This window comes from Neodiprion lecontei, chromosome 4 (assembly GCF_021901455.1).
Source record: "Neodiprion lecontei isolate iyNeoLeco1 chromosome 4, iyNeoLeco1.1, whole genome shotgun sequence".
NCBI lineage: Eukaryota > Metazoa > Arthropoda > Insecta > Hymenoptera > Diprionidae > Neodiprion > Neodiprion lecontei.
The window spans coordinates 27,916,063-27,930,116 of NC_060263.1; the positions used below are offsets into that span (position 1 = coordinate 27,916,063).

The window sequence follows — 14,054 nt, forward strand, 5'->3', positions numbered from 1 at the left end:
AGTTCGGATGTTCAGAAAGTGACGTAACCCAAAATTTTTTTTTTCTTGACGTCATCGATCTAAATCAGCTAGCCGAATTCCTCAGTCTGGAAACAACCGTTCAGTAGAGCAGACGTATGAGAATCGCGCTCCGCAAATTTCGAGTACCTGGTTGTCTATCTCCTGGATCTTACGTTCCGGGGCCACTTTCTAGTGAAACTTGACTTCCAGGGCAAGCGCTTCGTGGTTCCTGCGCTCGATGTCCGCTACCTGGTGGACAAGGATTTCTGCACGGTGAGTATAGCATTTTTATAATATTTAATGGCAATTAAAATTATATTTTATCTAAAAATTTTTAAACTTTTCATGTTGACAATAAATTATTTCAATTTATTTTTCGCACAAGCCCAAATTGCTATCAATACGCTAGTGAAATTTTCTATAATTTTTTATAATTTTCTCATAATCTTTTTGGTAAAATGTGTCGATCAAAAAATTACATTAATCCATACACAGTATTTTAGACGTGATCTAATACTGAATAAATTTATTAGTATTCGAAGTATAACCCAAGGTGGTTATCAGTGGTTGTTGGTGGTGGTTGAAGGTGGTTGGAGGTGGTCGTAGGTGGACGAGGAGGACGAGGATTTGTGGTCGGTGAATTTAACATTTTTATAATATTTGATAGCAATTGTAATTATATTTCATCTGAAAGTTTTTTACACTTGTCATGTTTACAATAAATTATTTCAATTCACTATTCGCCCAAGCAGAAATTCAGTAGCTACAAATGAGCTAATAAAATTTATTATATCATTGATTAATTAACTATATTAATCCTTACAAAACATTTTTGCTGTGTTCTCATACTGGAAATATTTATTACTATTCAAGGTACATCCCGAGGTGGTTATCAGTGGTTGTTGGAGGTGGTTGACGGTGGTTGGAGGTGATCGGAGGCAGACGAGGAGAAGGACGAACTGAACTGAGTCTCAAAGCCCTGTTGACATAAAAGCAGCTATTCGATAGAAATTATAGTTTATAGTTTACATAGCCCATTGCATGATATTTCATTACAAATACATATGTTTCAATGTATTTAGGAATAATTTATAAAATATACGATAAAATTGATGCACCGGATCATCGTCGACTTTAACTTTTGAAATGTCCTACCATTTTCGAACACCTCCTACCTCCCCCTGCCACCTCCGACCATCAATGGCCACTTTCGACCACCCCCTATCACCTTTTGCCAGCGCCGACCACCTCCTAACATTTCCGAACACCTCCGACCATCCTATTTAGCTATATTACCAGATTAGCTATGATCTGAAAAGAGAAGAATTATTCATTTCGACATGGGATTCTATTCGACGCGCGCTCGATGTATTCCATAACATTAGTATTCATAATTATTCCAACAACTTTTCATTTGCTCTCTCGATCTTGAATTTTCATAGGCATAGAATCGAAACGTTGTTTTAGCTGGTCGCAAGTGAAGTATCTGCGTTGGGTAGAGGAGCAGAATTGTTTTTCGAAAAGTATTCGGATGGAAAAAAATTCAGAGTAACTGTAATACATCACGGATGCGCTAATTTTGAACGAGATGAAATGGATGCTTCGTATATGAGACGGTATTTAACGCTGCGTAGTGGTTTAAAGACCTAGAAAGGTGATAGGGAGAGAAAAAACGACGCTTCTTAACACTTCGAGTGTATTTTAACACACATTTGAAAGATACGAGCGAAATTTTTCATCATCCAACTGTCGCAGAACGGCAGCGTTATCAGCCGACCCGTTCACTGAAGAATATATCTTCAGTCAACGGCTGACCATCGAAGGGCCTGGCCGCTTGAGTCTGGAACCGGCAGGAGAGATAAAGTGTGTATTTCTTGTATGAAATGTGAAAGCTAATATCATTATACATCATATCATATCATCATACCTCATACATCATACATCATACATCGTACATCATACATCATCATACATAGTATCAAAGTTCGAAACCATAGTTTGGATGTCGGACGTTCAGAAAGTGACGTCACCAATTCAAAATCAGCTAGCCGAATTCCTCAGTCTGGAAACAACCGCGCAGTAGAGCGGACGGATGAGAGTCGCGCTCCGCAAATTTCGAGAACCGGGTTCTCAACCTCTCGGATCCCGCGCTTCGGGTCCGCTACGTATTTCGAATACCGGGTTCTCAACCTCCCGGATCCCGCGCTTCGGGTCCGCTACACGGTGAAACTCGACTTCCAGGATAAGCGCTCCGTGGTTCCTGGTTCATCTTTACAATAAATTATTTCAATTCGTTTTTCGCGCAACCCCAAATTCGGTAGCTGTCAGTCCGCTAATAAAATTTCTCGACTTCCAGGATAAGCGCTCCGTGGTTCCAGGTTCATGTTTACAATAAATTATTTCAATTCGTTTTTCGCGCAACCCCAAATTCGGTAGCTGTCAGTCCGCTAATAAAATTTCTCGACTTCCAGGATAAGCGCTCCGTGGTTCCGGGTTCATGTTTACAATAAATTATTTCAATTCGTTTTTCGCGCAACCCCAAATTCGGTAGCTGTCAGTCCGCTAATAAAATTTCTCGACTTCCAGGATAAGCGCTCCGTGGTTCCGGGTTCATGTTTACAATAAATTATTTCAATTCGTTTTTCGCGCAACCCCAAATTCGGTAGCTGTCAGTCCGCTAATAAAATTTCTCGACTTCCAGGATAAGCGCTCCGTGGTTCCGGGTTCATGTTTACAATAAATTATTTCAATTCGTTTTTCGCGCAACCCCAAATTCGGTAGCTGTCAGTCCGCTAATAAAATTTCTCGACTTCCAGGATAAGCGCTCCGTGGTTCCGGGTTCATGTTTACAATAAATTATTTCAATTCGTTTTTCGCGCAACCCCAAATTCGGTAGCTGTCAGTCCGCTAATAAAATTTCTCGACTTCCAGGATAAGCGCTCCGTGGTTCCTGGTTCATGTTTACAATAAATTATTTCAATTCGTTTTTCGCGCAACCCCAAATTCGGTAGCTGTCAGTCCGCTAATAAAATTTCTCGACTTCCAGGATAAGCGCTCCGTGGTTCCGGGTTCATGTTTACAATAAATTATTTCAATTCGTTTTTCGCGCAACCCCAAATTCGGTAGCTGTCAGTCCGCTAATAAAATTTCTCGACTTCCAGGATAAGCGCTCCGTGGTTCCGGGTTCATGTTTACAATAAATTATTTCAATTCGTTTTTCGCGCAACCCCAAATTCGGTAGCTGTCAGTCCGCTAATAAAATTTCTCGACTTCCAGGATAAGCGCTCCGTGGTTCCGGGTTCATGTTTACAATAAATTATTTCAATTCGTTTTTCGCGCAACCCCAAATTCGGTAGCTGTCAGTCCGCTAATAAAATTTCTCGACTTCCAGGATAAGCGCTCCGTGGTTCCGGGTTCATGTTTACAATAAATTATTTCAATTCGTTTTTCGCGCAACCCCAAATTCGGTAGCTGTCAGTCCGCTAATAAAATTTCTCGACTTCCAGGATAAGCGCTCCGTGGTTCCTGGTTCATGTTTACAATAAATTATTTCAATTCGTTTTTCGCGCAACCCCAAATTCGGTAGCTGTCAGTCCGCTAATAAAATTTCTCGACTTCCAGGATAAGCGCTCCGTGGTTCCGGGTTCATGTTTACAATAAATTATTTCAATTCGTTTTTCGCGCAACCCCAAATTCGGTAGCTGTCAGTCCGCTAATAAAATTTCTCGACTTCCAGGATAAGCGCTCCGTGGTTCCTGGTTCATGTTTACAATAAATTATTTCAATTCGTTTTTCGCGCAACCCCAAATTCGGTAGCTGTCAGTCCGCTAATAAAATTTCTCGACTTCCAGGATAAGCGCTCCGTGGTTCCGGGTTCATGTTTACAATAAATTATTTCAATTCGTTTTTCGCGCAACCCCAAATTCGGTAGCTGTCAGTCCGCTAATAAAATTTCTCGACTTCCAGGATAAGCGCTCCGTGGTTCCGGGTTCATGTTTACAATAAATTATTTCAATTCGTTTTTCGCGCAACCCCAAATTCGGTAGCTGTCAGTCCGCTAATAAAATTTCTCGACTTCCAGGATAAGCGCTCCGTGGTTCCGGGTTCATGTTTACAATAAATTATTTCAATTCGTTTTTCGCGCAACCCCAAATTCGGTAGCTGTCAGTCCGCTAATAAAATTTCTCGACTTCCAGGATAAGCGCTCCGTGGTTCCGGGTTCATGTTTACAATAAATTATTTCAATTCGTTTTTCGCGCAACCCCAAATTCGGTAGCTGTCAGTCCGCTAATAAAATTTCTCGACTTCCAGGATAAGCGCTCCGTGGTTCCTGGTTCATGTTTACAATAAATTATTTCAATTCGTTTTTCGCGCAACCCCAAATTCGGTAGCTGTCAGTCCGCTAATAAAATTTCTCGACTTCCAGGATAAGCGCTCCGTGGTTCCGGGTTCATGTTTACAATAAATTATTTCAATTCGTTTTTCGCGCAACCCCAAATTCGGTAGCTGTCAGTCCGCTAATAAAATTTCTCGACTTCCAGGATAAGCGCTCCGTGGTTCCGGGTTCATGTTTACAATAAATTATTTCAATTCGTTTTTCGCGCAACCCCAAATTCGGTAGCTGTCAGTCCGCTAATAAAATTTCTCGACTTCCAGGATAAGCGCTCCGTGGTTCCTGGTTCATGTTTACAATAAATTATTTCAATTCGTTTTTCGCGCAACCCCAAATTCGGTAGCTGTCAGTCCGCTAATAAAATTTCTCGACTTCCAGGATAAGGTTGCTGGGTGAGTAAAACACTTTTATAATATTTGATGGCAATTGTAATTATATTTCATCTGAAATATTACAAACTTGTCACGTTTACAATAAATTATTTCAATTCATTTTTCGTGCAAGCACATATTCAGTAGCTATAAATAATCTTATACAATTTATTATATTATTAATTAATTGATTAATTACATTAATCCTTACACAATATTTTTGATGTGTTCTTATACTAAAAATATTCATTACTATTCCAGGTATTACCCGAGGTGGTCGGAGGTGGACGAGGAGGAGGACAAGCTGGACGAGGAGGAGGACCAGGTGGACGAGGAGGAGGCGGGGTGGGTCGTGGGAGAGGACCTCTCCTCTCCTCAGAGGAGGGGAGGGGGAGGGGCAGGGAAGGGGGTGAGGCGGGCGGGGAGGGGGAAGGGAAGGGAAGGGAAGGGAAGGGAAGGGAAGGGAAGGGAAGGGAAGGGAAGGGAAGGGAAGGGAAGGGAAGGGGGGAGGGGAGGGGATGGGAAGGGAAGGGAAGGGGGAAGGGGGAGGGGCGGGGAGATGGAGGGAGGGCGGGGCGGGAGGGAGGGAGGGAGGGAGGGAGGGAGGGAGGGTGGGAGGGAGGGAGGGAGGGAGGGTGGGCGGGCGGGCGGGCGGGAGGGAGGGAGGGAGGGAGGGAGTGGACGACGGATGTCAGTGCAAGTCCCCTACACGCCCACCCGCCCGCCCGTCCCTTCCCTCTCCCTCCCTTCCCCCCTCCCGCCCTCCCTCCCTCCCTCCCGCCCGCCCGCCCGCCCTCCCTGCCCCTCCCCGCCCCTCCCCCTTCCCACTTCCCTTCCCTTCCCCTCCCCTCCCCTCCCCCCTTCCCTTCCCTTCCCTTCCCTTCCCTTCCCATCCCTTCCCTTCCCTTCCCCCTCCCCGCCCGCCTCACCCCCTTCCCTGCCCCTCCCCCTCCCCTCCTCTGAGAAGAGGAGAGGTCCTCTCCCACGACCCACCCCGCCTCCTCCTCGTCCACCTGGTCCTCCTCCTCGTCCAGCTTGTCCTCCTCCTCGTCCACCTCCGACCACCTCGGGTAATACCTGGAATAGTAATGAATATTTTTAGTATAAGAACACATCAAAAATATTGTGTAAGGATTAATGTAATTAATCAATTAATTAATAATATAATAAATTGTACAAGATTATTCATAGCTACTGAATATGTGCTTGCACGAAAAATGAATTGAAATAATTTATTGTAAACGTGACAAGTTTGTAATATTTCAGATGATATATAATTACAATTGCCATTAAATATTATAAGAATATTAATTAATTAATTAATAATATAATAAATTGTATAAGATTATTCATAGCTACTGAATATGTGCTTGCACGAAAAATGAATTGAAATAATTTATTGTAAACGTGACAAGTTTGTAATATTTTAGATGAAATATAATTACAATTGCCATCAAATATTATAAAAGTGTTTTACTCACCCAGCACAAATCCTCGTCCTCTTCGTCCTCCTCCTCGTCCACCTCCGACCACCTTCAACCACCTCAGGTTATACCTTGAATAGTAATAAATATTTTCAGTATAAGAACACATCGAAAATATTGTGTAAGGATTATTATAATTGAGTAATTGATTAAATAATTAATTAATAATATAATGAATTGTATAAGCTTATTCGTAGCAACTGAATTTGTGCTTGCACGAAAAATGAATTAAAATAATTTATTGTAAAGGTGACAAGTTTGTAGTATTTCAGATGAAATATAATTACAATTGCCATCAAATATTATAAGAATAATCATTAATTAATTCATAATATAGTAAATTGTATAAGATTATTCATAGCTACTAAATATGTGCTTGCACGAGAAATGAATTGAAATAATTTACTGTAAACGTGACAAGTTTGTAATATTTCAGATGAAATATAATTACAATTGCCATGAAATATCATAAAAGTGTTTTACTCACCGAGCACAAATCCTCGTCCCCCTCCTCCTGAATCACCGAGATTACCCGCAACCACCCCTAACTACCTTCAACGAAAACCGCCAACCACCTCGAGTTATACCTCGAATACTAATAAATATTTTCAACGTGAGAACAAATCAAAAATAATGTTTAAGGTTTGATATAATTTTTTTATCGACATATTTTACCAAAAAGATTATGAGAAGATTGTAAAGTTATAGGAATTTTATTAGCGGACTGACAGCTACCGAATTTGGGGTTGCGCGAAAAACGAATTGAAATAATTTATTGTAAACATGAACCAGGAACCACGGAGCGCTTATCCTGGAAGTCGAGAAATTTTATTAGCGGACTGACAGCTACCGAATTTGGGGTTGCGCGAAAAACGAATTGAAATAATTTATTGTAAACATGAACCAGGAACCACGGAGCGCTTATCCTGGAAGTCGAGAAATTTTATTAGCGGACTGACAGCTACCGAATTTGGGGTTGCGCGAAAAACGAATTGAAATAATTTATTGTAAACATGAACCCGGAACCACGGAGCGCTTATCCTGGAAGTCGAGAAATTTTATTAGCGGACTGACAGCTACCGAATTTGGGGTTGCGCGAAAAACGAATTGAAATAATTTATTGTAAACATGAACCCGGAACCACGGAGCGCTTATCCTGGAAGTCGAGAAATTTTATTAGCGGACTGACAGCTACCGAATTTGGGGTTGCGCGAAAAACGAATTGAAATAATTTATTGTAAACATGAACCAGGAACCACGGAGCGCTTATCCTGGAAGTCGAGAAATTTTATTAGCGGACTGACAGCTACCGAATTTGGGGTTGCGCGAAAAACGAATTGAAATAATTTATTGTAAACATGAACCCGGAACCACGGAGCGCTTATCCTGGAAGTCGAGAAATTTTATTAGCGGACTGACAGCTACCGAATTTGGGGTTGCGCGAAAAACGAATTGAAATAATTTATTGTAAACATGAACCAGGAACCACGGAGCGCTTATCCTGGAAGTCGAGAAATTTTATTAGCGGACTGACAGCTACCGAATTTGGGGTTGCGCGAAAAACGAATTGAAATAATTTATTGTAAACATGAACCCGGAACCACGGAGCGCTTATCCTGGAAGTCGAGAAATTTTATTAGCGGACTGACAGCTACCGAATTTGGGGTTGCGCGAAAAACGAATTGAAATAATTTATTGTAAACATGAACCCGGAACCACGGAGCGCTTATCCTGGAAGTCGAGAAATTTTATTAGCGGACTGACAGCTACCGAATTTGGGGTTGCGCGAAAAACGAATTGAAATAATTTATTGTAAACATGAACCAGGAACCACGGAGCGCTTATCCTGGAAGTCGAGAAATTTTATGAGCGGACTGACAGCTACCAAATTTGGGGTTGCGCGAAAAACGAATTGAAATAATTTATTGTAAACTTGAACCCGGAACCACGGAGCGCTTATCCTGGAAGTCGAGAAATTTTATTAGCGTACTGACAGCTACCGAATTTGGGGTTGCGCGAAAAACGAATTAAAATAATTTATTGTAAACATGAACCCGGAACCACGGAGCGCTTATCCTGGAAGTCGAGAAATTTTATTAGCGGACTGACAGCTACTGAATTGGGCTTGCGCGAAAAACGAATTGAAATAATTTATTGTAAACATGAACCAGGAACCACGGAGCGCTTATCCTGGAAGTCGAGAAATTTTATTAGCGGACTGACAGCTACTGAATATGGGCTTGCGCGAAAAACGAATTGAAATAATTTGTTGTAAACATGAACCAGGAACCACGGAGCGCTTATCTTGGAAGTCGAGTTTCACCGCGTAGCGGACCCGAAGCGCGGGATCCGGGAGGTTGAGAACCCGGTACTCGAAATACGTAGCGGACCCGAAGCGCGGGATTCGAGAGGTTGAGAACCCGGTTCTCGAAATTTGCGGAGCGCGACTCTCATCCGTCCGCTCTACTGCGCGGTTGTTTCCAGACTGAGGAATTCGGCTAGCTGATTTTGAATTGGTGACGTCACTTTCTGAACGTCCGACATCCAAACTATGGTTTCGAACTTTGATACTATGTATGATGATGTATGATGTACGATGTATGATGTATGATGTATGAGGTATGATGATATGATGTGATGTATAATGATCTTAGCTTTCACATTTCATACAAGAAATACACACTTTATCTCTCCTGCCGATTCCAGACTCAAGCGGCCAGGCCCTTCGATGGTCAGCCGTTGACTGAAGATATATTCTTCAGTGAACGGGTCGGCTGATAACGCTGCCGTTCTGCGACAGTTGGATGATGAAAAATTTCGCTCGTATCTTTCAAATGTGTGTTAAAATACACTCGAAGTGTTAAGAAGCGTCGTTCTTTCTCTCCCTATCACCTTTCTAGGTCTTCAAACCACTACGCAGCGTTAAATACCGTCTCATATACGAAGCATCCATTTCATCTCGTTCAAAATTAGCGCATCCGTGATGTATTACAGTTACTCTGAATTTTTTTCCATCCGAATACTTTTCGAAAAACAATTCTGCTCCTCTACCCAACGCAGATACTTCACTTGCGACCAGCTAAAACAACGTTTCGATATTATGCCTATGAAAATTCAAGATCGAGAGAGCAAATGAAAAGTTGTTGGAATAATTATGAATACTAATGTTATGGAATACATCGAGCGCGCGTCGAATAGAATCCCATTTCGAAATGAATAATTCTTCTCTTCTCATATCGTAGCTAATCTGGTAATATAGCTAAATAGGATGGTCGGTGGTGTTCGGAAATGTTAGGAGGTGGTCGGCGCTGGCAAAAGGTGATAGGGGGTGGTCGAAAGTGGCCATTGATGGTCGGAGGTGGCAGGGGGAGGTAGGAGGTGTTCGAAAATGGTAGGACATTTCAAAAGTTAAAGTCGACGATGATCCGGTGCATCAATTTTATCGTATATTTTATAAATTATTCCTAAATACATTGAAACATATGTATTTGTAATGAAATATCATGCAATGGGCTGTGTAAACTATAAACTATAATTTCTATCGAATAGCTGCTTTTATGTCAACAGGGCTTTGAGACTCAGTTCAGTTCGTCCTCCTCCTCGTCCACCCCCAACCACCTCCAACAATCGCTAACCACCTCGAACAACCACCGATAACCACCTCGGGTTGTACCTGAAATAGCAATAAACATTTTCAGTATCAGAACATATCAAAAATATTACGTGAGGATTAATATTTAAAAAGTGCTGGAATAAATTTTTTCTGGCACTATTCGAAGAGAAGTCGATTGGGCGCAGTCCCGATACGCTGCGATCAACGCATCAAAAGTTACAGCCAAAAAACGAAAACCTGTGATTTCGACATTTTTCAGCAGGTGCTTTTTCCTTCGTAACTTCTCTCCTGTTGATCCCACGCTGTTTTCGCTGCGTTTTCTGAGTTCCTGGGGGTCCAATTGGTCAGAAAAGGGTCATACAAATCGAATCGGAGACTCAAAGTTTTTCGCCCAAAAAAACAGCAAGGCTTACCCCTTTGTATTTTTGGCGAAAATTTTCGCGATTTTGAAAAGTGCTGAAATGAATCCTTTTACGCTTCATTCCGACGTGATTTTGCGAGAGAAACTTTGTCGAGGTTGAATACGAGTATAATCAGCCAATTCAGAAATATCTCAAAAATATTTTGCTGTAATCCACAAAAATTCTTGACCTCATCGCTTCGCAAGTCGTACGCCGCTGCCTACTTGTAGATAGGATTGAGTTGTAGAAGGAAAGGATTGACGAAATTCAGGTAATTTCAATTTCAACACGAAAGTCTTTTGTATGTTAATACCCGGTTTTATTTCGTGTTTCTTCGTATTTCACAGAGTTTGTGTTTCCAGAAGTAAGACATAAATATGTGTGTTCCAATACAGCCCTTATGAACTTCTATGATTCTGCAGGATTCATTTGAGTCGTGTAGCAACTGAATTGTTGCAATTGCTTTTCACTGAACTTTATTTCGTGCATTCAAATTGGATCTGACGGCTGAATGTATCGCTCTATGAATATCCTCAGAATCATTCCTTGTTGTTACAGCTTGTTTCTAAAATATTTCAAGGTTACAATCGACTATCAACTGTCTATTTTCGTCGAAATAGGCATTTTATATTGCAAATCAAATATCTGTGAATTATATCTCGATTTTCCTTAGTATTTATCCAAAATTCACATTCACGATATTTCGGATCTTGTAGTACAGCTCAAACTTGGAATTTGAATGGTTTGCCTTGTTTGAAGGCGAATATTTTTTTTTTTGCTCTGTGAGATAGACAGCATTTCTCTGCTCAAAGGTCTACAATAGTGATGCTACTCATTGAAGCACCTCATCAAATTTGAACTTAAATACGTATTTTTAAGTAGTAATCGTGCTTTTCTCTTATCTTACACTTATCAAAATCTCATCTGAATTTTTCTATTACTATTCTTATTATTCGCAAATTGAGTGCAATAATGCTTGCTCTATATAAAAAAGTCTTACATCATTCCAGCTGTAAGCGTGCTTACATCAATACATCAATATACTAAGTCGCTGTTGCAACTACCACCTCACGATAATTATAATCAACGACTGGCTGTTCGGTACTTGTACGAGCTTACTTAAATATTATCTCTATATAACGGACGGTTGAAAAGCTCCTAATCAATATCAAAATATCGACTTGTCTCCAAATATTCATTTTAAGCAATTCAGTAAAATTTCATCTGCATAGTCCAATTTTTTTCATCATATTCATACGTGTACAAAGCATGATTCGGTTGTGAAATAAGTTCTCGATGACGGAAGGACGGTAATTCAACGAAGTCTCGAATAGTTGGTCACGATGAATAATAACTATAACTTATGCCTAATCATAGACGTATTATTCCGAAAAATCGTATAATAAGAAGTAAAACTAAACTAATTAATATTGGTCTCTGGACTTCAAATGTTACGGCGTTTATCCACAATATATATAATATTATAATATATCGCCAAGGTACTTGTATGTTTAAGCTTAAATTAGTGTACCACGAATAACTGCTTATAAGAGTGGTCAAAACCATGACGGACAGAACACGCGTTAAGATTCAATTTCACTGACCGTGAATGAAGAAGCAGTCGTTTGATTCTCATAAATTTTTGATTATAACATTTTACCAATTGAACAATGCGTTGCGTCGTCTTTTTCGACACATATTGTATGTGCGAAAAAAATTCTATTTCTACAAGGTGTGTTCTAATGAATCTACGCATACGTACGTGATTGAATATATAGTGATACACATAGAAATAAAAAAGTATCATTACGCGGCTATCGCATATTCATCGTAATAATTTTTATCAATCGCACTCTTCGTCTGCAGATTCAACGACTAACGTAAATTACTTGTTCGCGGCATTAGCCGCTTCCTCGGCTTCTGGTTTCGTGTAAATGATCTCAGCGTATTCCGTAGCATCATCGTCGATCCTGCGCGGGGCCACGTTTTTCTGCTGTGTTAGGTCCAGCTCGGCATAGACGAGGCCACCCTCCCCAACGGCAGGATTTGCCGAGTTCAAAGTGACGGCTTGCGGTGCATCGCTTGTTTGAATCTGTTGGAGAATATGAGGAAATGATAAAACACGTTAACCCCGGTGAAATCAAATTTAATAGCACACAAACGGGAATGGAAATGCATGAAATTTCGGAAAAACCCCAAAAATCCCAAGAAACCAAATCACCTTTTCGTCGTCGACAGTCACGACGGTTCTGACGGTGTCCGTGTCGGTTCCAGAAACTTTGTCCTTGTTGCGTTTGAAGAGTTGTGAAAAATTCATCTTTGCTCTTGCTCGTCTTGCCGCGGAGGCCGAGCTGTCGACTTCGCTTCTAGAGTAACGTCCGGCGCTTTCGGTGTCACTTCTGTTAAATAAGATAGCTTGATAATCAAATCAAAAATAATCAAATCAATTAGGAAAGCACAAACGATTCCAATCGTACGATGAGGTACAAGGATTTTTTTTCTTTTGACAAATGCGCGTTAATAAGAGGTGAAATATGACGTACGAATTAAAGCAACAAATTTATAATACATGTAACTTTGACATATTTTGTTACGTATGTAAGTCCCTTGATGTCAAACGATACGCAGGCATGGCAAGAAGCATTGCTGAGTATTTCTTCATATTTCTCGTTAGTCAAATAATGTGATTCGTCACAATCCTGTGAATACATCTGGACTTGTTACTAATCCTACTGATTGTTGCGTAAAAAATCGTAAAGCGCAGCTATATCTTTCCGTTTTCGGATTATTACCCGGTATTTTGCACAAAATTTTCGAGAATCTGAGTTTTAGTTTAAAAACAGATCTGTTTCTAAAGATCTGCCTGAAAGTTTACCGCTAGTTGTGTAATGAACGCGTAGAAAAGCATTTTATTTTTCCTCCCAGGAAATAAAGAACAAGTATATAGAACGAACTGAACGACACGAATTTCGTCATGGACAGAAGAAAAAAATTTTAAATCCATAACGGAAAATTGTAAAACGACCGGTATTTGTTGTTACCTGAAATCACAACGACTTCTCGGAATCGTAGTGTAAAAATTGAGGAAAATCATGTGATATGTGTTTGTTTTGGTTGTCAAACTTCCATCAAAGATTTTCTTTTTTGCCAATACTTTGTAATACCGGTTGGAATATTTGCGGTATAATTATAGCTGCTTAGTCAGACTGGTAAGCGTTGGCATAGTCTAGACGTGAAACTATTGCTGTAAATACAATAGTTACAACAATACGTGTAAAAAATAAAAAATGAAAAGCACATTCACATATTTTGCACATAAATAATATTATCGATGCCTGAGTAGTGATTATGATGATGCAAGTCGAACGACTAATACCTACTCACTGTGCGAAGACAGTGTCCGCCGCCTTGAATGAGCGTGGAATGAATATACGTGGGAAAAAAGCTTGATTCCTTGGCAGGTATACATTAAAATTACAACATACGCTATACAATGTGTGAAATGCGTAAGATCCGTCCAGGTATAATGATTTTGATGTGAGTGCGAATTACGGGTTTTGTTAATGGACAAACAAAAGCAATGAAAAATAAATATGTGCTCCTTGCCTTCGCCCCGCATTTGGATCATCTGGTTTTGGTTTTCGGAAGCGAAGAAGGCTAACGCTTGCTGCTGGATCTGCTATGTCTCTGAAAATTATTCGCGTCATGCGGTGTCTAACAATAAGTCTAGAGTAAAGATTCGCCTACTTGTACGATTAATGGCACGGAGAAGGAAATTAAAAAAAAAAAAAA

At 40.4% G+C, this 14,054-nt stretch overlaps 1 protein-coding gene across 8 annotated transcripts in view; it reads right to left on the minus strand.

The window, feature by feature from the left end:
- Window positions 1-10,564: 10,564 nt before the first annotated feature.
- The window catches only part of LOC107222818 (fasciclin-3), a 238,513-nt gene continuing 235,023 nt past the window's right edge, over window positions 10,565-14,054 (minus strand). For 6 of the 8 annotated variants that reach the window (XM_046736509.1, XM_046736508.1, XM_046736507.1 and 3 more), the window contains 3 exons: window positions 13,869-13,949; window positions 12,484-12,661; window positions 10,565-12,354 (listed from right to left, as the gene is read on the minus strand). In XM_046736509.1, the coding sequence (XP_046592465.1) occupies window positions 12,148-12,354; window positions 12,484-12,661; window positions 13,869-13,949 (466 nt within the window). In that variant the 3' untranslated portion in view covers window positions 10,565-12,147. The remainder of the gene's footprint in view (window positions 12,355-12,483; window positions 12,662-13,868; window positions 13,950-14,054) is intronic. The other 2 variants (XM_046736515.1, XM_046736510.1) reach the window with 1 other exon arrangement.